The following is a 22235-nucleotide window of genomic DNA, read 5'->3' on the forward strand; positions in this document are numbered from 1 at the left end:
GAAACGGTAATCCTTTGGCAATTGATTTAGCACAGCCACGTTTCGAATCGCATTTATAACATGGATTAGTACACCATTTGTTGTCTCTTGAACGATTTCCCTTTTAAAATTCGGTCTCGGCATGTGTAATCGCTTAAACCGTGCGTCGGAACACTCGTGTTTCTATTTTTAATATGGTGATGCATCTCACAACGACTGAATCATCCGATTGAATCTTACCATTCCTATTTCGGGACTTTGCATCCGAGATTTACACCAATGGCCTCTACCTTCTAATCATCTATATTGGACCATAACCGATTCGCAGCCATCTGCTCTAGTCGAGCATACACCTTTATATTATACAGAGCCTCTAAGAGTCTTGCTTCTATTTTTTTTGGTCTCATGTAGCAGCTGCTCTTTAGCAGGACGACTTCGGAATTCCAATCGTGAAATTGGACTTGACACGAGGAATTTCTCAACGCTAAAGTACACGACGAGGGATGACAGCGGCCGAGAAAGGAAAAAAAAAAGAAGGACCTTCCGAGTAGTTTTGAAACTCAATTTACACAACGGGAAAAACCGCACACGAGTCTCACATTAATCTGCCAAACGATTTGCATAACGTCGGTTCGATCGTAACGGGATTTAACGACCGCTCTTTTGTTTTTAAATGCTTACCAAAAAAAATAACCCTCCAACAACAACACTATCGCTACCAACGCAGCTTTTTGAGCTTTTTTTTTTTGTTGGTGTAAAAAGCGATCGTTATGGTCTCCCGCGTTCAATGATGTACACGCGGCGTAGTCCGAGCTGGTTCCCCCGGGATACGCGGCCAGCCAGGTCGTTCTGGAGGCGGAAACGGGTAGTTCGTCATCCCGAGGGAAATGCGGTTTCGGCCGTTGTTACGGTCACTTCGGGCTACAGTGTAAAACAACAACGCGAGCGAAAAAACCGTGTTTGTGAGCCAAAGAAAAAGAAAATTCTCAGCCCGTGACAAGAAATCGGTAAATTTTAACCACCGGCTTAAGGCGGTAATTCGATTTGCGAAAAAAACCATATTGCATCCATAAGGGCAACGTCGAGACCAATGAGACCAGCCCGGCAACGGCCTGACCTGAATGCGTAATGCCTCTACTTATACACCTTTATTTTTATTTATTTTTATTAATACTATTTTTTATATTTCTTTGAGCAATGACACTCGGGGCGAGGAGGTGGAGAAGGCGCGCGTGATCTTTTTTCGGCGAAACAAAATACTGACAAGCCGGTAATGCCATAAAGGAGAAAGCTCTGAGCAGAAGATTAAACGAGCGAATGCGGCACAAAAGGACGAGCGGGCTGGGGAAGGAGGAGAATCGCTTTTAAAGTTTTTTTTAATAATATTGAATTAATGAAGAGGGAATATTATTATTAAACAGGTACAAAAAACGGCCCGGGCGCGATAGCCTGGAGCCGACATAATAATCAGCCACTCCAAAGATAATTTGCAAAGAAAAACCACCCCTCTCTCGTTGGACCATGCCTAATTATAACGGTTATTATAAAACTCTCAAAAATATAATAACCTTACTCTATTTCAACACTTTACGCGCATCACGAACCGAGACAGTACTATGACGGTAATGGTGAATGTTGCCCGACGACTTGATTAAACCAATGAGTTAGTTATTGACAAACCATCCGATAACTTTTTATAATTCAGTCGATACTTCAAAATATACATCTTCATTCACTTAAACAATTTTGAACCGTTTCGACTGGTATTTAATTCTAAGAAAATATTGAGATTGAAATCAACGCTGATGTGTTTACCAGCCGTTGTAATGGTATTAAAAATAACTACAAATAATATGTATTGTTGAGTTATCTGGCGATCCACCTGTGAGTTAATAACACAGCTAATGGCCACTAAACAAACGTCGAAGGTCACAATTTATAACTAATTCGATAATTTAAATTAAACGTGACTAGCGTTTATAGTTTCGACTAAATAACTAATTTTTATAATAATTATAATTTTTAATCGAAACAAATTATGTGTTTGTGTATGACATTGTCGAGATGTAAGTGCAATAGTCCATTAATTATATTTATTTTTACATTTATTTGTGATTAATATTTTAGTATGTTTGTTGTGTATTAATGTTTTAACTACCTGATTTGTGTGTTTAAATATTAATGTACAGATTTTCATTGTAAATTTAACGAGCAATACCTACCACAATTTAACTAAAGTTTGTTGTAATTAAATGCAATTTTAACGATCCGTACTGATTCTGATGATATTCATGTGTAGACTTATACATAATATTATGTTTTTGTGTGTGTAATTATTACAACTATTATAATTAACTAACATTTTACCATGTCGACTGTCGAGTAAAGGTTTTAACGTTTTTCGAGTATTGTTGTTTCAATTGCCTGAATGATATTTTTTAATAACAAATAAAAAAAATTGTTTTATATAATTTTTAAATGATACTTATAATAACATATTTTACTTTGGATCGCTTCGGAATAATTAATTTTGTTTTTGCGTTTAATCTCTTCTCGGTTTTTCCCAGCTGTGGTACAGTTAACTGTAACCGATTGACAAGTGAAAATAACTGAAGTTTGTTTAAACTCAATGAAACGTTAACGGTGGTTGATAGTATGTGATTTTGACGACTTTCGCGTGTAGGCGTTCCTATACAGCCAAGACGCTCCGAACCGACTCATTCAGACGGTCTGGCACAATTGCTTTTGTCTTCTCGACCTATCGACAGTGCGCCGGTATTGTGTAAAATCTCAATACTGTAAGACTGCTTTATTCCTCTCTCGGAGCGAAAGTTAAAATTGAGTAATCGCGCACGAGTATTGTTGCCGTGGAAAATAATTACCTACTTTTATCGCGGTACAAAATTATACTAAAAGCGACGACTTCATTTTCTCCTCTCTCGTGTTTAAAACAATAGTAAAATTTTCAAAGAGCTTAAGCGAAACGCGCTGTTGCGTTAGCCGTCTGCCCGGTACAACACTATGGGACGTCACGAGTTTAAGAGGTCAACCCACGCACCGTTAACATAGTAGGTATAATATAACAAGTTAATGTCGTCAGAGGCAGAGAGAGAGAGAGAGAGAGAGAGGACTATATAACGTGATAGTTCCCAAGGGTATCAAATATAGCTGCGCGATTGTTTTAACGTTGTAATTAACGGGTTTAAGTCAAAATCGAAAAATATAGTTATTTAAAAGCGCGAAGGTGACATGAAAAGGAGAGCCAATAAACATTTCATCCGAAAGACTTAATTTGTGTAGCCACGAATCACAGAAAAAAAAAAAAGAAGAAATATCTGCGTTCTGGCATCACTGGGGCTATTTCTCAATGCGTCTAATCGTTTTTTGATAAACGATATACCCTTCTAGTTTATTCTGTGATAATAATAATAATATGGTTAATGGAAGCCAAAGCATAAGTACTCGGTACGATAATAGTCGGTAAATACACGGCCGGTCCGAATTACATTATACATGAGCGTTGCCCTCTAATTTAGGTAAATGGCTACCAGATCGGTATACATATAATGTATAATATGGAAGCGAGCCAGTCCGAGGGGGGGTTAACGCAGATACTACTGTTGATTCATTATCATGGCTATACAGCGTCGCAGGGACTATGATAAAAACTGTATTGCTGCGAGCAGTATACGGACATTAACAATAATTCATATTTCCCCTCCGCTGTCCAAGGTATATAATATATAAACGCGCGAAAAGCTAGCAACTATTTTTTCCAAGCCAAAAAACTAATAAAATGTATATTTATATTTAAAAAAAAAAATATATATATATATATATATATGTAATTTTTGGCGGAAATGCAACCGGGAAACAGGCGAGAGAGAGAAACAGAGAGAGTTTAATACCAGTCGTCACCGTCGTGGCTTTTAATCAAAATAATAACGCAGTTTATTAAACTCTACGCGTTCCTGTTGAATATTATTCCAACGCCGTGCTAAAGAAAAGTCAACCCCCTAAGTTAGCGACGGTTACACAACTGGGAAAACCCGACCGGATTAAACGCAGCATCTACAATTAATCCGAACCGTTGCTAAGTAAAAATGAAGTCGCTACAAACGTATTTAAAAAAAATTACACAAGACGAAATTAATAATTTGACCAAAAACAAAAAAAAAAACACCCAATCGTTATTGTTGAAAATCATATAAACTTTTACTTGAAGTAATAAAATTGTAAATAATAAGTTAGTTATAATTATATATATTATGTATGCACCTAGTCGCTACTGTCGTCCATAGAATCACTATAAATCGTTTAAATTTCATTTAATTAAAACGAATAAATTTACTTATATTATTACTGGTCAACCGGTTAGTAAAATTGCGGTACTGGCCGTTAGAATTTACAATGGAATTGTATACATAAATATTTAAACACACAAATCAGGTAGTCGAAACATTAATACACGACAAACATACTAAAATATTAATCACAAATGAATGTAAAAATAAACATAATTAATGTACTATTGCACTTACATCTCGTCAATGTCATACACAAACACATAATTTGTTTCGATTAAAAATTATTATTATTATAAAAATTAGTTATTTAGTCGAAACTATAAACGCTAGTCACGTTTAATTCAAATTATCGAATTAGTTATAAATTGTGACCTTCGACGTTTGTTTAGTGCCGAATGAGCTGTGTTATGAACTTACAAGTGTACCGCCGGATAACTTGACAATACCTATTATTTTTAGTTATTTTTATTACCACTACAACGGCTGGTAAACACATCAGCGTTGATTTCAATCTCAATATTTTCTTAGAATTAAATACCAGTCGAAACGGTTCAAAATTGTTTAAGTGAATGAAGATGTATATTTTGAAGTATCGACTGAATTATAAAAAAGTTATTGGATAGTTTGTCCGTAACTAATTCGGTTGTTTTGTGGGATTTAATTATTTTACAAGTCGACTAAAAAAAGGTCAAAAGAGCTCATTGACAATGTTAACAATTTATCCAATCCGTTGGAAACGATTAATGTTGTTAATTTCACGAATAATCGCCGTGAAAAAATTAGGTAGGAAAAAAAGGGCTGAAAACGGTTTGGCCTGCCATCAAACGCATTTGGGTCATTACCAATAATTAATAACGATCAGAAACATTAAAAAAACATGTCGGTATAAATATATTGTATATATATGTATAAAAACCGTTGCACGCTCCCGTGAAACACTATCCTTGTAATAATAACATTATTATTATTCACTGGAGCCCCCGAGGGTTACACGACTTCTGGTCGTCGTTCACAATTAACCCGAATATAATATATATATAAATATGATATCAAACACAATGTATGTCCTATATGAGCTCCATGTGGAATACCGGGAGTAAAAAATAGGTATCGATAGCCCCGCGGGTTACAGCGCCTCTATACGGTGTAAAATATCTCTCTGTATTTTATTTATTTTTTTTTTTACCATATTTTGCTAACGAACCCGCCTCGTCGGACGGGGAAAATATATATATATATAGGTATATATTTATTATTATTATTTATGCCCATGCGGGATAACGTGTATATTTAATATCGACACGTTCTCGAAAATTACCGTACAAGGAAGACGTTAATATTATAATATACACCACACACACACTGACCAAACGTGTTGCACGAATCTTGTCGAAATTCAGCGTCTTCGGGGAGAAAATGAAATAATTTATTGATAATATATTATCGGATTTCGCCTTAACGGCAACAGCGCCTTGAATAATCGGTATTTTTATTGGTCCGTACGTTATTGTTGCAATGATAATATAATAAATAACATATTACAATAACACCTAATAACCGAAACGCACTATGATGATAATAATATATATATATATATATATATATATAGTATGGCTAACCGGACCGGTTGATTAAGCGCAAACAACCACCGGCGGATGTGACTTATTGGCCGGTCAATTGTGTCCTCCAGGCTGGTCGTTTGGTCGGCAGTGGGCGAAATAATAATACAGCAATAATCATAATTGTAAATATCAACAAAGGACAGAGCGCCTAGTATGTTTGTTAGGAAGGTCTAAAAAAAAAATATTAATTAATAATTGTTTTATACATGTAGATTTTTAAAAAAAAATTTTATTTCAATTTATTGCTTTTGTGATTACACATTATAGCACAATTGTTTTATATAAATAAAATAGAAAAAATAATAAAAACGAATAGCTTTGGCCAATTTACTATTTCATGTATCAAAAAAAAAATACATATATATTTACAGTAGGCTAATCAATAAGAAATATATTTCTACAAAATTTAAAAGTGACATCCAAAATACAAAAAAAAATATATATATATTAAAAAATCGATACACGTTCTTATGCAAATCGTTTATTTGTGAAACGTGACGAGTCATGATTTTGCTGTAAATTCCTTTTTTTAATTAATATATTACAATGAAATCCGAACGATAGTTTATTTTATTATAACGGCTGTGAAGTCAGGAAAAAAATGTAATAATGAATTATATTTGAACATTTGTTTGGGAGTCATAATAAAATATATTGGTAAAGTAGTTTTGGTTTACATCACTCTCTATTGCACACAATCCCGTTTACGATTCAGTAATTTTATTTATGAAAAGAGTCAAATTCTTTCAATTAAAACTCTGTTGGTTAAAAAATAAATTTGAAAAATTGGTATTCACATGCGCAGCTGAGAGGCTTTTTTTGGTTTTAACATGAGGTGAGTTTTTTTTTCGTTGATAACTGTGTACACTGTAAGTTTTTTAACACTGGACCAATTTTGGACCGCAGATTCGCACTAGACCACCCTATTCCCCACTATGCCCCAACCCCTCTGTGCTCCTTAATTTTTTCATTTTATAATTGTGACGGCGCCAACGATGAGATTTTGAGAGATTAGTCGACAGGCCGCCTCGTCTAAATAGGATTATCGACTTATCCGGTAAACGAATCGTTTTTTTTTTATATGTTATAATTATAATTGGGTCCCGTTGCGGTTTTAATAAAGCGTTCTATTTTTTAAACTCCTTTTTTTGTTTTTACCGTCCAACACTCGACGCATAATCCCGTACAAAAAGATCCGGCTTTGACGGATTATACTCACCCCGCCATCGCACGTCCATTATGCGGTACAAACCGAAAAAAAAAAATATATAAAAAACCTCCCCCGTAGAATTTTGTCGAATTCAATGAAGGACCTGTACGCACAGAAGGGGAATTTTAATTATTTCCTCTCCCTTTTATACAACCGTCGGATCTCCACACGCATATTAATGCACGGCCCACAAGGTATAGGCGCACACCAAGGACAATACAACGGGAAAAGATAGGATTTACACACACAAGTCGAAAACAATAGCCATTTTTACAAATAGCACAAAAAAAAAAACCGTAAAATTTGTTTAAAGTATTCATTTCAGAAACGCGAGTACTTTGTTCATTTATCCACTGAATACAGTACTTGATTTGTCATCGATTAATTATTATTTATCAGCGTTTGCAAAATTATACAAACCGTTAAACATCTCCTTAAGACTCCCTAATCGCCTTTTAACCCCTCCTGACTCTGAATCAGTTAACACAACGGTAAATTTAGATTTAGCGGCCTGAATAACTAAAAATAATTTTTATATGTTTCTTTCCTTACCTGAAATATAAAAGGAATCGCGTTTGACGCGCCAAACACTTATTTAGAACCATTGTGAGAGGTTTACTTGGAAGCTTTAAGATGTTCAGATCTCTCTTGAGACTGCTCGGGGCTTGAAGAAATTAAAATTTTTTTTTTTTTTTACAATAGCAACTGAAGCAGCATCCGCCCGGACTTTGTTACGCGGTTTTCTTTGAGCCGTTTAGATTTATTAAGAAACTTTGCCGGCGCATCGCATCTAAAAACCATTATAGATTCGCATGCCCCTGATCTTCCCAACCAATAAGTATAATTTATACCGTCGTGTATGCTCGTGTATTGTCTTTTCACTCGACGTTGTTTGAACTGCTTGCACGTCAGAGACAATAACGCCGAGAAAGCTCACGTTATAAGAAGGTAAGGTAAGCACAAAGAAGTTGTATACGGCCAAAGTTTTTATCTCTGTAAGCGCCTGCAAGCGATACAATAATGCGCTCGGCTGGGTTCGTCAGATTGTTGTCTACACAGTATCCACATTAACGACAAGAGTAATTAAGTAAACTGCCTTTTTGTCGTACGGCCGGTTTAATTTTCAAAAGCCCAGGAGCTGGTTTTAAAGCAAGGCGCGAATTGTTTAACGTTATAATTAATATGATTATCAAGGCAATAATAATAAATATAAAAATCACCTAGCGTCCAGCATTACTCGTTTGATGTTAGGTTACAGTAAATTCAATTAATACACCACATTGAAAAAAAAAAAAAACATTGGCTGGGATGTGGCAAAGGCCGTTTGCGTTTGTCAGTGTATGTATGCAAAGTCCGCGTGTCTCTTCTGATTATATAATCATTTTTTAACGAGTTTTCCCCGGTAATTACATTTGCATCACGCAAAGCTATACACGCCTGTACTATCAGCTGTCCGCGTTTATGTACTGTTTTCTCGTCGACGATGCCGTTTGCATAATAAATGTTATTAGTTCGGCCGAGTTAATCGAAAAACATAAAAAAAACACCGTCGTAAACTATATGGAGGCCTATCGGAGACAGAAGCGGGTGTGTGTTACGGTAGTTACGGGCCTTCAATGGTCCGTCAAGACCGAAGAAGAAGAATACGATTTTTTTTTCGTGTAATTTGTACAGTATGACAAACGACACGGCGGCTACAGCGTGAGAAATATTGTCCCTTCGCGAAAGGAGTACACCGCAAAAGAAAGTGAATCGCTCAGAGAAGACTGCTGCACGTCGTTTGTAATAATATAATAATGTGTATATACCTACACATCCGAAAACTCTTGACACCGCGTTTTCCGGTTAGGTCCTGGTCCATTAATCACCTAACCCGAAGAGGAAACAGTCTTGTGGCTTATCTGGGGGTGGGTTTAGCCACGGTGTAGGTACGACGGTTTATACGTGCATATGGAAACGACACCCGGTATTCGGTTTCTACCGGGTTGATTAACGACGGCAGCGGCGACAGTGAAACGAACGGCGGCCAACAATTGTAAGTTTGCCGTATCGAGACTTATCAGCCGGTCGCCTAAGAAGTTCGCAGCTAACTTGTAGCGCGCCCAAACGGCCCGGGGTAGGGCAAAGGTCTCACTGACATGACCGTCACGCTTGAGCGAACAGCTGCATTCCGACATTGATGGGATGGGAAGGGAAGGAAAAAAACGCACTCCGAGAAGTTAAGTCGAGAAGTTTTGGGTCGAAAGTTTCGGCTCGACTTGCACACACACACACAAACTGGATTGGTGAAAACAAATCTTGAAGGAAGACACGCGCGCTTCTCCCTTTGTTCACAGCTACAAATCCAATGACCGCCCCGAGTCGGTTGGAGGGGAAGGTTTGCGCTATTCTTCCCCACATATCTAGTCAATCCAGAGACAGAAAATCAGCTGATCATAAGATATATGTGTTCATGATCCACTGTCTTTCCTTCGAGGGAAACAATTGAATTAATAGTTGTGTTTACAGGCTGGAGGTCCACCAAGAAAGTTTGTGAGATTATTCGCCAGACATGTCACGCTGAATCTCCCTCTCTCCCTTTGCCAGGAGGAGTGATCAGCTATAAGGAAGCACACGTGGATTTTGATCTTGCTGGAATGTGAAATATTCAACTGACAGTCCTTCGGGACCGTTTGTTTTTAATACTTTTGTTTAAAAATAAACGGGTCGCACGTGCAAAGGCAAAACAACAAAAAAAATTGATAATATGCCTTTGCGTTAAACGCCCGTTAATAATACTCACGAGAGTGGTTGCAGGTGAATATGACATCTACTGCAAACTCTCTACATGAGACCTCCCCCTTTGCACGACAAAAGTGCGCAATGAGATTTTTTTTTTGCCACCACCCAAACTTTTGTTATTAAACGACTTCAACGCGAAAAAGTCAAAAGTTTTAATAAAAAAAAAAACGAAAAAAGCGCCAACGAGTAAAACACCACATTGACAGTGAAAATATCTATTTCAAAAGCACTCCACCAGCAAATGCCAAATGGATGGCAGTAGTCTAAGAAAGGCGTTTCTTAGACTACTAATGGCTTTTGAATTTTCTTATTACATTATATATACATTTTTTTTAATAATTAGTTAATTTAATGAGCTAACTAATCTAGTTATCAATTTAAATCAGTTGATTGTTGTTTTACTAATGACCAAATTTAGTCCAATGGTGTATAATTAGTAATGTAATTAGTCGCCTCGTGCAGAATTTGTTTTCTATCCTAATTAGGTTGAAGTGACTGTAATATTTAACGTTATCGAAAGTGTATATTTTTTGAAAACGACTATCCATAGTAATCGTTGACAGTTTTGTCACATTACAACACACATAAAAACCGTGAACAGAGATGTAAATTCAAAACGGTAATTATATTGGTTTATACTAATTAATGAATGCTGGTAATTCAGAGAAGAAAAAAAATACTCTCCACATAGCTTTCAAGTGGCCGCGCTCGAACAGTGATAAAGCAATGAGGGGTTAATTACTTTAAAAATGTCTTCAGTTTTAATACATCTTAATTTGCGCGTTTCGGCCGTTAATATTAAATTTAAAAAAAATATATAAATATATATTAAAAACATGTTAGCCTTATCGCGTACCGATGTTTTACGAGTGCCGTCGAAGGAAGAGTGGTACGGCCATAAAAAATAAATGAATAATTAATGTAATGGTAAAGTTTTGCCAAAAAAGGAATTAAAAGCCAACGACTTTTAAATGAACCGAAAAGTTCAGGATTCAAGACACGGTCTTGCGAGTACCGGCACAACTTTCTAGATAAATCAACTCTGGTTGTTGCTCTTCTTCTTGCTGGAAATCTTTCGGCCACAAAACCCGGTTAGGTCTCTCTCTCTCTCTCTCTCTGTGCGGATGGAATTAATGAAATTTGAAAAATTATTATATTTCCCCCTTTCGGTTAACGACCGACGCGTCGGCATCTTTTTTTGCGAATAATCTCTCTTCGCTTCCGTCATGGGAAATAATTTTACAAAATACCGTACCCGAAACAGATCACAGGGTCCAGATTAGGACCGAAAAAACTTTTTTAAACAACATTAATAAGTTTTTACGTTTATGTTCAGTCAGAACAGCTAGTTTTAGGGAAGATAATTGTTGTCACACGAATGGTAATGTATACATATTTAATTATTTTTTTTTATATTAAGGATATTTAATTTTGACCGGTCGACATCCGGTTTTGGGTCATTACTTAAAAAGCTATTTTAAAGTTTAAAATATTATAAAAAGAGAGGCCAAGTGCAGTTGGGTAACGCGCGCAGATAAAATTAATACTACACTTCATCCTTTCTGCCGTCCTAAATTTAAAAATTCAAATCAATTTCGAAAAAAACTTTTTGGATAAAAATTGTTTGGAAATATTAAGCCTTTCCATTTTAAATGTTATTTTAGTGCGCATGCTCCAAAATAAAGTAGCTAAAACGTTATATTTTTGTAATTATGTGTATTTTTATGTCTTTGATACAAAATCCAGTGGCACCTTTAAGTGGACGACTCCATAAGTTCTCTTATTATAACTTATTATACTTTCACTATTCATTAGAGAGCCGAGTATCTCTTGCGCGGTGTCCTTACATAGTTTTTTTTATTTATTTGTACACCCCAAAAAAAGAGACTGGAGAAAAAAACTCCCCCTGCCCCGACAATCATGATAAATCGTTACTGTGTTTACCGGCACACTTTATGGTGTGATAAAACGGATGTCGTTGCTCTGGGTTTTACCCGTTGATTAGTGTCTTTCTACTGTGTTTTATATGTGTGCATACTGCACACACAAAACACACAGAGAAGTGCCAGAGGACACCGACGGGTAAAAATATGCTATTATGATAATATATTGCGTGTTTGTTCGTCGGATGACCACTCGAAAAAATAAGTGAAAAATAATAAAATAAATAACCCTCGAGTCTGGACCGGCGGTCGTGGCGTGGGCGCAGACACACAGTAGAGCACAAGTAAGTAGACAAAGTGATATAAAATTCCACTCTGGCCGGTGTTCAGCTCTCTCACTCAGCAGGGCGAATGGAAAACGCTTCGTCTCCGTGTTTGGCCCACAGGAAACCGGAAACGCATTTTTCCACCGCCGACCACACACGTCCGGTATCCGGAAAGTGCAAAGGTCTAACACACATAAACACATATGTCAATGTGTACTACACAACACAATAAACAGACCTGATCTCAGGGATTTTTCTACCGCCACTAACCGCCAAGCCGGAAGGAACAGCTCTAAAAAAAGAACAACTAATGAATCGAATCTTAGGTCTTGGATCTCTAAACGCTAAAGCCAGGGCCGAAAGTGTCGAAAGCTCTTGAAAACAGTGAGTAGGTGACTAAATATGATTTTGAAATTTAACCCATATATTTGTGTACCGACATATTTAAATTCCATAATTTCATTAAGTCAAAGTGTTTGGAAAGACATATTTTTTGAGAGAAGAATTGCTAATTTTTTTGCGGTTTTTACAACAGATTTTTTTTTTTAGAAACTACCAAAAAGTTAAATATTTGTTTAATATTCGAATTACACAAACCGTGCACAACCCCATTGTTCTGAAACACATACCGGAATCTGTTGATCAATGTGAGACGATAAATCATAATCAAAATTAGCTATCATAACGACCGTACCGGAAAATTTATCGCGCATTCTTTTTAGTCTTACAACAATAATAATAATAATTTAAAAAAACAAAGAAACAACGACAACTCTCCTATTAATTATTATTATTTTAGAATTCCTGAAATCCGACACTCTTAATACTATATGTATTTATAATTTTTATTATTATAAAATAACAATATATATTTTTTTTTTTTTGGTAGTTCTAGAGTTTGTTTTTTGGCTCTTAATCACGTGAGGCCCTCGGGGCGAGTAGTTTCGGTCGTTTACCGTCGGCGACAAGTATTAATAAGTGTTATTGTTGTTGTATTTTTCTTTTTAACAATATCATTATTATTATTATTACAATAATTATTATTACCATACACCTTCTTTCCGACTGCAAAACGTGTACGATATTAATTCAAGTCAGCCTCCGCCGTCGACGTGCAACCAATATAAATCATAACTCGAGTGCCGTGCCAAACTAACGGCGTTTTTTTGAACGCCACGCGGTCTCTTTTTGAATATTGAAATAATATATTAATATACTAATTACCGAGTTTTTATGACCGTCGTCTTGATAAAATAATAATAATAATAATAGCAACGCACTTAAAAATATCTCTGAGTAACGCTAGACAAATTTCTACTTTTCACTACGACCGAAGAACCTAAAAAAATACCATGATACATTTATACCTATACATTTTTAGTTGTTTATGTGGATGTAATTTTTATTAATATTTTATTCTGTGGCTCGACCAACGCCAGAAACAATAACCAGAATGTACATATAAGGAAAACGATTAGATAGGTGTACATGTGCATGCGATGCATGGTATGTCACCTCCGTCCGGTATCGGATTTCCAACGATAATGATGATGATAATATTATTATTGTCATTTGTCGCGCACTGTGTGGTTTTTACCACGATTCTGGTCCATACCAACAGCAACTGTATATTATATTATATTATTATTATCATCATCATTATGACACACCGTTTGCGCGCCGGGAGAGATTAATCAGCCCGGTCGTGCGAGCTCGGCCGGTCGTTTGTCAGGAGGGCGTAAAATCGCATGGGCGCCACCGGAGAGTTTTTATAGATATAAAACACATACATATATATAGAAATGAAAAAAAAATTCTACTACCTCTAAAACTGTCGTTTGCGTTTAAACGGTCGTTTTTCACGCCCCGGAGAGACGTCCAAACTATTTTTCAAAAAAAAAAAACCTTAACCGTTTCCAACGAGCCACGAGAGTAGGCTTAGAATTATCAAATTATATGTATTTTTCAAACGAAGCTTATTTGACAAAAAAAAAAAAAATCAAAGATAACAAATCTTATAATAATAATGATTGTGTTTACTAATAGGAGGTCAGCAAAGTCGATGGCGCCGACAATACCTCCCCAAAAAGACTGAATCCTATTATTACTTATCAGGTTTCGACAAAGGACACTAGGATAATTATATATATTATGTAACATATAATACAATATTAAATGGTCACAGTCTCTTTCGACCATTTGCATCGCTTATAAGAAATAGTGTTGTCACAAAATCATCCCTAAAGCTACCCTCCCCCCCCTACTTGTGCAAATGGGTGCTGCGTATACACAATACCTTTGCTTCGTCCATAATAGATATGGATTTTAGTCTTTTGTTTCCTGTTCGCTCATCTGAGTACCGAGATACAATCGACGGGGTAAAACGAATCCGTCATGTGTTATCCGCCAAAACGGAAAACCTATTTGTAACGCGGTATGCCTTCCTACAGTTGGTGATATTGATGGCGGACCATTTACCATTGTTGTGAATGGGAGTTACGACGGTACACGACGACGATTTCGAAAAGTAAATAATTACTACAAATAACATTCGAGTAAACATGAACATTAATCTGGAAAACAAATATTATAAAGCCCGAACAATCAACCTGCACGTTATTACACGACTATATTATACTATTTTATTATTTGTAATGCATACATTGTGGAACGGTTAAATTGTAGCTTGTGTCGATTATTCAATATCCAAGTATCAGTAAAAAAGAATTAACAAATATTCTTATATAACGTCCAAGACAGTGTTGGGCAACTGTACAACAGCGCGAACGGTAGCAAAATAATTATCATTTATAGATTTTACTCATTCTCTGTTACGACTAAAAAACCGGACGTTAATAAAAAACAAACAGTTGTAAAGCACATTTCGGTATGCTGTTCTAGATATTATTGTTCTTGTTAACTTGCAGGGTCAAGATGTTTTGCAAGAAAGTCCACAGTTACAACGGCGGTGTGCTCAAAGGACCCAATAACTTAAACAAAAGGCCATTTTGCTATACAATGGATGTGAGAAGAAGATGCAAGTGTATGATAGTATGTGAGGAATTTGATTTGTACACAACACACAACTATAGTTATAAATTACTGCTGCCGCTGCCCGGTAAACTACGGACTTGGACCTTGGCCTTTGGTCGTTTGGGCCCGAGGAGAAAATTCGGGAAATTCCGACAACGACATGGAATAGATTAAACCGATACTGGCGATGGTGGATATCCTTAGGAGAAAACCCATTGTTATCCGTTACAGCCGTGCACAACAATGCGTCCGAATCGACCGTGTTCACATATATTATACCTAACCAAAGCCACCAACGCCGGCTTAGCAGTTGAAATTATTTGCAGTCTAATAAACCGCCAAAAGCGTGTAAACGCATCAATCACTGCTCCCCGTCACTTTGGTGCTATCGGCACAGAGATAACGGCCACGCGACCCATTTGGTGTCCCTCCTGTACACTATTATCCCGAGGGAGTCCGGAGTCTGGCAGAGTGATAACCAAAAGAGGCAAAGATTCCTCTTGTCTGAATGACGTTTTGAGATATACACCGAAAAATGGCCAAACGGAAAGCAAAAAAAAAATATGCAAAACACGACACGAGAAGCGTTTCAAATAAATTTTCCGGGCCATTAGGCCTGGCACGCAATTACGATGTCGTCCCTGATGTCTCGACGATTTGTACAGCGCCGGTTATCCTTTTTGGAAACCCTCCCCCCCCCCATTAAAGCGGTTTCGGATGCACCCCCCGCGTGTGGTGCCTAATGAATCATTGTGGAGTCCACGTCGAATTACAAAGAAGACAATTAGATGGGCCTAGGACCGTCTCACACCCCCCCCCCCCCCCGACGGGAGCTGCGGACAATCGGTTCGGTAATGAACTGCGATGTAGGATATCAAAAACGATAAAGAAACGAATAATTTTCAATGCCACCTAACCTGCAGTTGTTATCAGCGAAAACGCGTGTCCAAGGAGAAATTCTGGACTCGACGGGTCAACAGATTTCAATACGGAAAACGATGCACACGGGACGATGACGGGTCGTGAAAGGAGCAGTCAGCTGCACTAAGGGATGTGACACGCGGACCAAGTGTACCGTAAAGACGACATCGTCCACCCTCGCCAAGTCTTTGGGCTTATGTGTTGTTCACGGCACCACCCCGAAGCCGGGCATGGATTAAATTTTGCCCCTTCGGGGGGGGGGGGGGTGTTCATGGTCCGTTTAACACAAATATACACCGCTATCATCGTCGCTTGTGGATATAATAATAATAATAATGTACAATATCTCGTTAAAGACTTTTTTCAATTTACCGATTCCGTTAAGGGATTATCGCAGTGCGTTTTTTGGTGCGGAAGACCAGGACGGGGTGCGCTATTATTATTGTACGCATACACATTATTGTGGATGGAACGACGACAGGGTCAGAGCCAAGGCAACAGCTGTTACTATAGGTTTATCGTACACATTTGCAAAAACAACATTGCCGAGCAGCTGCGAGACGACCGACACCGCCACAGCGTTGGCGGATGACTTAATTTTTTTCGTGGCCTTTAGACTTTGAACGTGTGTAAAAAAAAAAAAAAAGATTTACACGGAACACCTTTTTCGATACTATAGGCCGGACCTCGGGAACGTAAACCGGCTTGACCCGGTGGCTTTTTTAGTTTTTTTTATTTTAAGACCGGCGCGTCGCCTACGCCACGTGGAGATAACGAAAAAGAGATGGGACACACCTTTACAACACAGTGTCAGTGTGTGTGTATACTATATACCTGTACAGAAAATAGTGTAGTTCACGAGCGTTAGGTCGGAATGCGCAACGGCGGCCGTACTTGAATTATTATCGTTCTAATGAATTGGTACGGCGATGATTTATCGGCTCTGGTCGACAATAATTGAACAAGCCGGTCTCGCCGGTACAAACGCAATTACTCAAAATAAGTAGCTGCCGCCGACGACCTACGTACCTACGTCTTCCCCGACATCCTTTTCCGTGGCATGGGGTCTCCGTGAACACGCGTTATACGGAAAACGAGTTAAGAGGTGAAGAAACAATGGGTCCTCGGTACCGCGAAGTCATGCTGCGGCTAGTCAATCGATGTACCACCACATTGGTTCGAACGGTAGGTATCGACGTTTGGGGCTCGTGGATTTAGCTTTCCCGAAAATTCGTTCAAGTCTTCCCCTCGGAACTTGTCAAATACCGACATGACTAGCCTGTGATCGCAAAGGCAGAACCAACAGGTTCGAGAGAGTCTCGTTGATAAATTTATAAACATTGTACACGCAATAACTAATACTTGAATAAAAACTGTTGGATGCGTGTCGTTTACAAAGCTCGAGTTTGGCGTCATTGCCACAAAGAAACTCGGTACAACATTTAAAAAGACGGTTTCGATGGTAGACGTCGTCGGTATATACTTTGACGTTTTGTCGGGTGTCGTCTACGTCTGTATATATCACTGTTTGACGTGGTCGCGTAGGAAGTATACACATAACACATAATATTATATTTTACTGCCACCGATCATTATGCGCATATTCCACATATCGCTAACTAGGTAGGTGTCAGCCGGGACACGTTGAATTATCATCTAAACAGCTCTTCTTCTCTCGGAGACCATCTGCACGACGACGTTACACGGATTTTATTTGTCCTCTCTTCCCTGCTGGTCGACACACGACGTTCGTGGTACATAGTAGTACACAATGTTCTCGTGACGGCCAAAGAAATTAGCATTGTAACGCGTGGCCCGACTGTCGGTCATCTCTCGTGGTTAACAACAGGACGACTACGGTGGTGTACGGTAGTAGTTACCTAAATTTAGAAGTCAGCGTGGTGGGCGACATTGTTTTACAACCGCCGTAGATGTTGTCGCATAATCCGACATAGTCCGGCGACGCGGCCGAAGAGAGGATTAGCTCAATCCTCCTAACAAAGGTAAAAACCCCTAAAATAGTTGTCATAGAAACGTTTTGTTTTCATTTACTTAATAAAGCCTGGGCTTTATCTTTATTATTTAAGCATTTGCTGCGGATTGCGATTGACACATCTTTGTGACCAAAATACACCCCCTCAATGGACAATTTCCTAGGCTGTACCACTTGACCCGAAAGATCTATACCTACAAGAAATTGGTATTGGCGTAAAACGTCAGGGCACGGGGTTCGCGAGTTCAATTAATGGTCGCGAGCAAGCAAGGTGGTAAAGGCTACGAAGCCACGGACATATAATATAACGGCGGCGGCGGCTGCGGATGCAGTAACAAAAAGAGGGAGCCGGGGGTTGCCTAGGAAACGGTAAAACTTACTCTGCCCTCCCCTACACTTCCGGGGACTAAGGTGCTGCACCTCTTCTTGCATCCGTCTTCCCTGTGTAAACACACAACACAGCGGGTGCCTGCAGCGGCGTTACGGTCCATTGCAGATTCCACTGTCAAAAGCGATACCCACTTCACCGGTTCGAGGGGAACGTGTACGTATCAACCATTACTTTCCATGCCTCACATATAGACAACGCAGCGTGCATACACATTATACCGCCGCCTTGACTCGGGTTTCTATAATATGCACACAAATGATGTGAAATATATTTTATTCCCTAATGGAATCGCGTAGGTTTATTACGTGAACGCGCGTCGAGACGACGGTTGGATAATGCCAAAGAATAACACACCGATCGACAGTCGAATGATACGTGCAAAATTGGATTTATGTTCACTTCTGGTGTCGACCATGTATATTATGATTATAAGGTCGTTATAACGCGACTCCAATTGACCTGTCAGTCAAACAGGTAAACGATATGCGCTTCCCCTTTCTTGGTTTTCCGGAGGGGCGATCGGTATCACACAACACACAGCAAAGTTGAGTTATAGCAATCCACAGAGAGAGAGGTTATATTTTCGGAAGCCCTGCTGCACAGTTTCATTGGCGACGACTGCGGTCACTCTGTATTATGTGGCTTGGACGAGATTTGAAGGTAGCAAACACATTTTCGGTAGAATTCGGGTAATTACATAATTATTATTACTCTGGCTCCTACTACATTACATCACACACTCATACATCAACCGAAACGTCGCACGAGAAAAAAAAATACAAAATTATCCTCTCGGGAAATCCTTCCGGCCTGGACAGCGCAGAGAAATCGCAAAATAATTGAAACCACATATCTCTCTCTCTTTCTTCCATGCCACCGCCGCACCGATATACCTCCTCATTAATCATCACGGTCGTAACACTTATTCACCTGGATCGTAACACCGGGTGGAAACCCATTTCGGCAAAGGTTTTTGACCCTCGGCAACGCTGGTGCACGTCCAGACGCCTGGACGTGCCTGCCGGGCGTTAATTAGATATTTCGCCAAAAGGGGAAGATTCAAAAGGGAAGAGTAAACAAATGACCTCCCGCGGGAAAACCGCGTTTTGTTTTCCCGGTAAAAAAAAAATACAAAGTCAGATTCAAAATCCGGACGGCCAGAATTCCTCCTACCCTTGCACCTAATAGTTTTCAAGCTGATGGTGTGTAGTGTCAGATCACCCTGTATATACAACGTATATTAAGTGTAAACGTATAAGCGGAAAACCAGAAAAAACTAACCCGACCCGTCCGGGTGCAGCAAATGTCAAGAACTTTCAAAAACCGGTCGTTGGCGCCTAACGAACCCCGATTGGCCGAGTGTCAATAAAAATATACTGTTACAGTTAAATCTGTTAACTTGTCCAGGCTTGCAAAATCTTAATTTCACGTTCCATACTGATAATAATAGTCGATAAGCGTCCAATACAGCAGCACAGTATTCTTGAATTTAAATCAAACAACAACAGTTTTAGTGTTAATTAAACCAATCAACGGGTACAGTATAGTTAACGCGGTGTTGTAATTAGAATTTGTGCTAATAACAATAAGTATGTATGTATCCGGTTAACTCGCCAGTCAGTGTGCAAAATGACAGTGTACGACAGTATGACAAATATTAAAGGCTCTCCTATCCCGTGTACAGGGGGGGGGGTGTGTGGTGATGTGTAATATAAAAAAATATTTTGCAGTTGTAAACCTAGGCCGTGAAAGAAGAAGGCGGCCGAGGTCGTAAAAACACAGTAAAGTGTAAGAAAGTTGCGTCCAGGGTTCATAAAAATCCGGAAGCTGTATTATAGTGCCAAAGAAGAGACATCGTAAAAAAATGATAAAAAACAGTTACACGTTGTGAAGACTTAAAAAAAAAAATGAAATCATAATGGATTTCCTCCGCCTAGTGTTAATGGCCCGGATTTGCCATCTCTGATCTCGAGCACAATCCAATCTATCTTCTAACAATAAAAATATAAAATATGTTTTTTATTGTGTAGTACACAACTCGACGACGACAAAGCGTATGGTACTATTCTAATTAAAGGCGACGTTTGCGAAAAAAAAAATTCAATACTAATTAATGCCAATGGCGTGCTAGCGAATATAAATGACGAATTAAATATTGTTATCTTTTTTTATTTTATTTTCTATTTTGCCGACGGCCAACACGCAATGAAACCGCCGTGTGTTGAACGATATATGGGTTTGCGCCAAACACCTAACGATGGGTTAATTATAACTTATGTTTTATGATGGCTTTTTTATATTTTTTAAGGGGCGTTTTTTTGTCGGGCAGCTTTCGACACCTTTCGAATCGTACTGACAAAAAAAAAAAAAAGCTATGCTATATTTAATATTCGAATTGAAGGAGTGAGTATGGATAAAATATGTGTTAACTGACAATTTCAAAACCGTTAAGGAGGCATCACTTCAGCCATAATATAATAATATAATCAAACGCTTGGAACTTTATCCACTCACCCTTGCAATTACTATACATTGTCCTCGTCACTCTAAATACAACTTAGCCGTGCTACTACAATTTAAACGTTTATGCAAAAAAATAATTAAAATCTGACCCTTCCCATGATGGGGGGGGGGGTGGAGGGGTATGCAACGCTTTTAAGAGCTGGCTCGACGGCTTTTTTTTTTTTATAGGTATTGCTCGTATTGTTATATCATCATCAATCGTCTTACCTGCTACTTGTAACGTTGCGTTCCGGCTGATCTCGGTGCCCGCCACGTTTCTGGCCACGCACCAATACACCCCGCTGTCCTGCTCCTTCTTGTTGTGCGCCACCCTCAGGAAGAACAAGGAACCGTCCGACAGGATGACCTTCTGCGACCTGGAGCCGCTGTCTCCGCCCGCGCCGGCAGCGGCCCCGTTCGGGGGGATCTTCAACAGCTCGCCGTCCTTGTACCACTCTATGGTCGGTTCGGGCCTGCCCTCGGCTTTGCAGCCCAAAGTGATGGGTTCGTTTTTGGGCACAGTCATGTCGGTCGGGTGTTCCGTGATCCGAGGCTTTCTGTATTGACCTGTGCAAAAAAAAACAAATCAGATATGCAATAAATCCCCAGAACATGTTGCGGTATAAATTGCGAGCAATACTGAGATCATTCGTATACCTGTGTAGTATGAAATACACAAAATTGTAATATTATTATTATTATTATACATACATATATATATATATCAAACCGTAAAGGCGTACCAGCTGTCGCACAACCGTTTGCCGCACACACCGGCATCGTATAACTTAAAGGTTGACTACGCGTTTGTATGGGATTTGGAAGGCGGTTATTAAAAATCCACCAGCTCTTCCTCTATCCTTTTGGATACACGGCCACCATATTGCGCCGAACAGAGCTCATGAAATGTAGATATTCCACGGCGATATTCTAGTTATACACAACCACCGCCTACACCACCACCCTAGGCAACCGGGTTTTACTTATAATATATTATACAGTAAAGTTTTCCGGTCATAGCCGATGGAAATAAGTTTTGCAAAATGTATCCGAGAAGGGTGATCGGCATCGGACACATCTGATAAGCGATACCCATTTAGGCAATCGAATCGGCTGGTAATTTGCCCTTCTCTTCCCTAGACAATACCCATTAACTGTTGAGTTAATTTATCATCCTAAGGGATACTGTTTTGTTAGTGCAACGCAAACGGTCCGTTAGTTAGGCGACAACGACTGTTAGATAATTTCGCTAATTCAGTTGTCAATGTGAATTTAACATAGTACACA

At 38.7% G+C, this 22235-nt stretch overlaps 1 protein-coding gene across 2 annotated transcripts in view; it reads right to left on the bottom strand.

Annotated features, from left to right (window-relative positions):
* LOC126842985 (roundabout homolog 2-like) overlaps nucleotides 1-22235 on the bottom strand; it is a 153399-nt gene that overhangs the window by 44771 nt on the left and 86393 nt on the right. For both annotated transcript variants that reach the window (XM_050580257.1, XM_050580256.1), the window contains one exon: nucleotides 21177-21515. In XM_050580257.1, the coding sequence (XP_050436214.1) occupies nucleotides 21177-21474 (298 nt within the window). In that variant the 5' untranslated portion in view covers nucleotides 21475-21515. The remainder of the gene's footprint in view (nucleotides 1-21176; nucleotides 21516-22235) is intronic.

This window comes from Adelges cooleyi, unplaced genomic scaffold (genome assembly GCF_023614345.1).
Source record: "Adelges cooleyi isolate 19-005CV unplaced genomic scaffold, UGA_ACOO_1.1 ACOO_flye_CR_arks_rails_tigmint_CR_PRNA_574, whole genome shotgun sequence".
Taxonomy (NCBI): domain Eukaryota; kingdom Metazoa; phylum Arthropoda; class Insecta; order Hemiptera; family Adelgidae; genus Adelges; species Adelges cooleyi.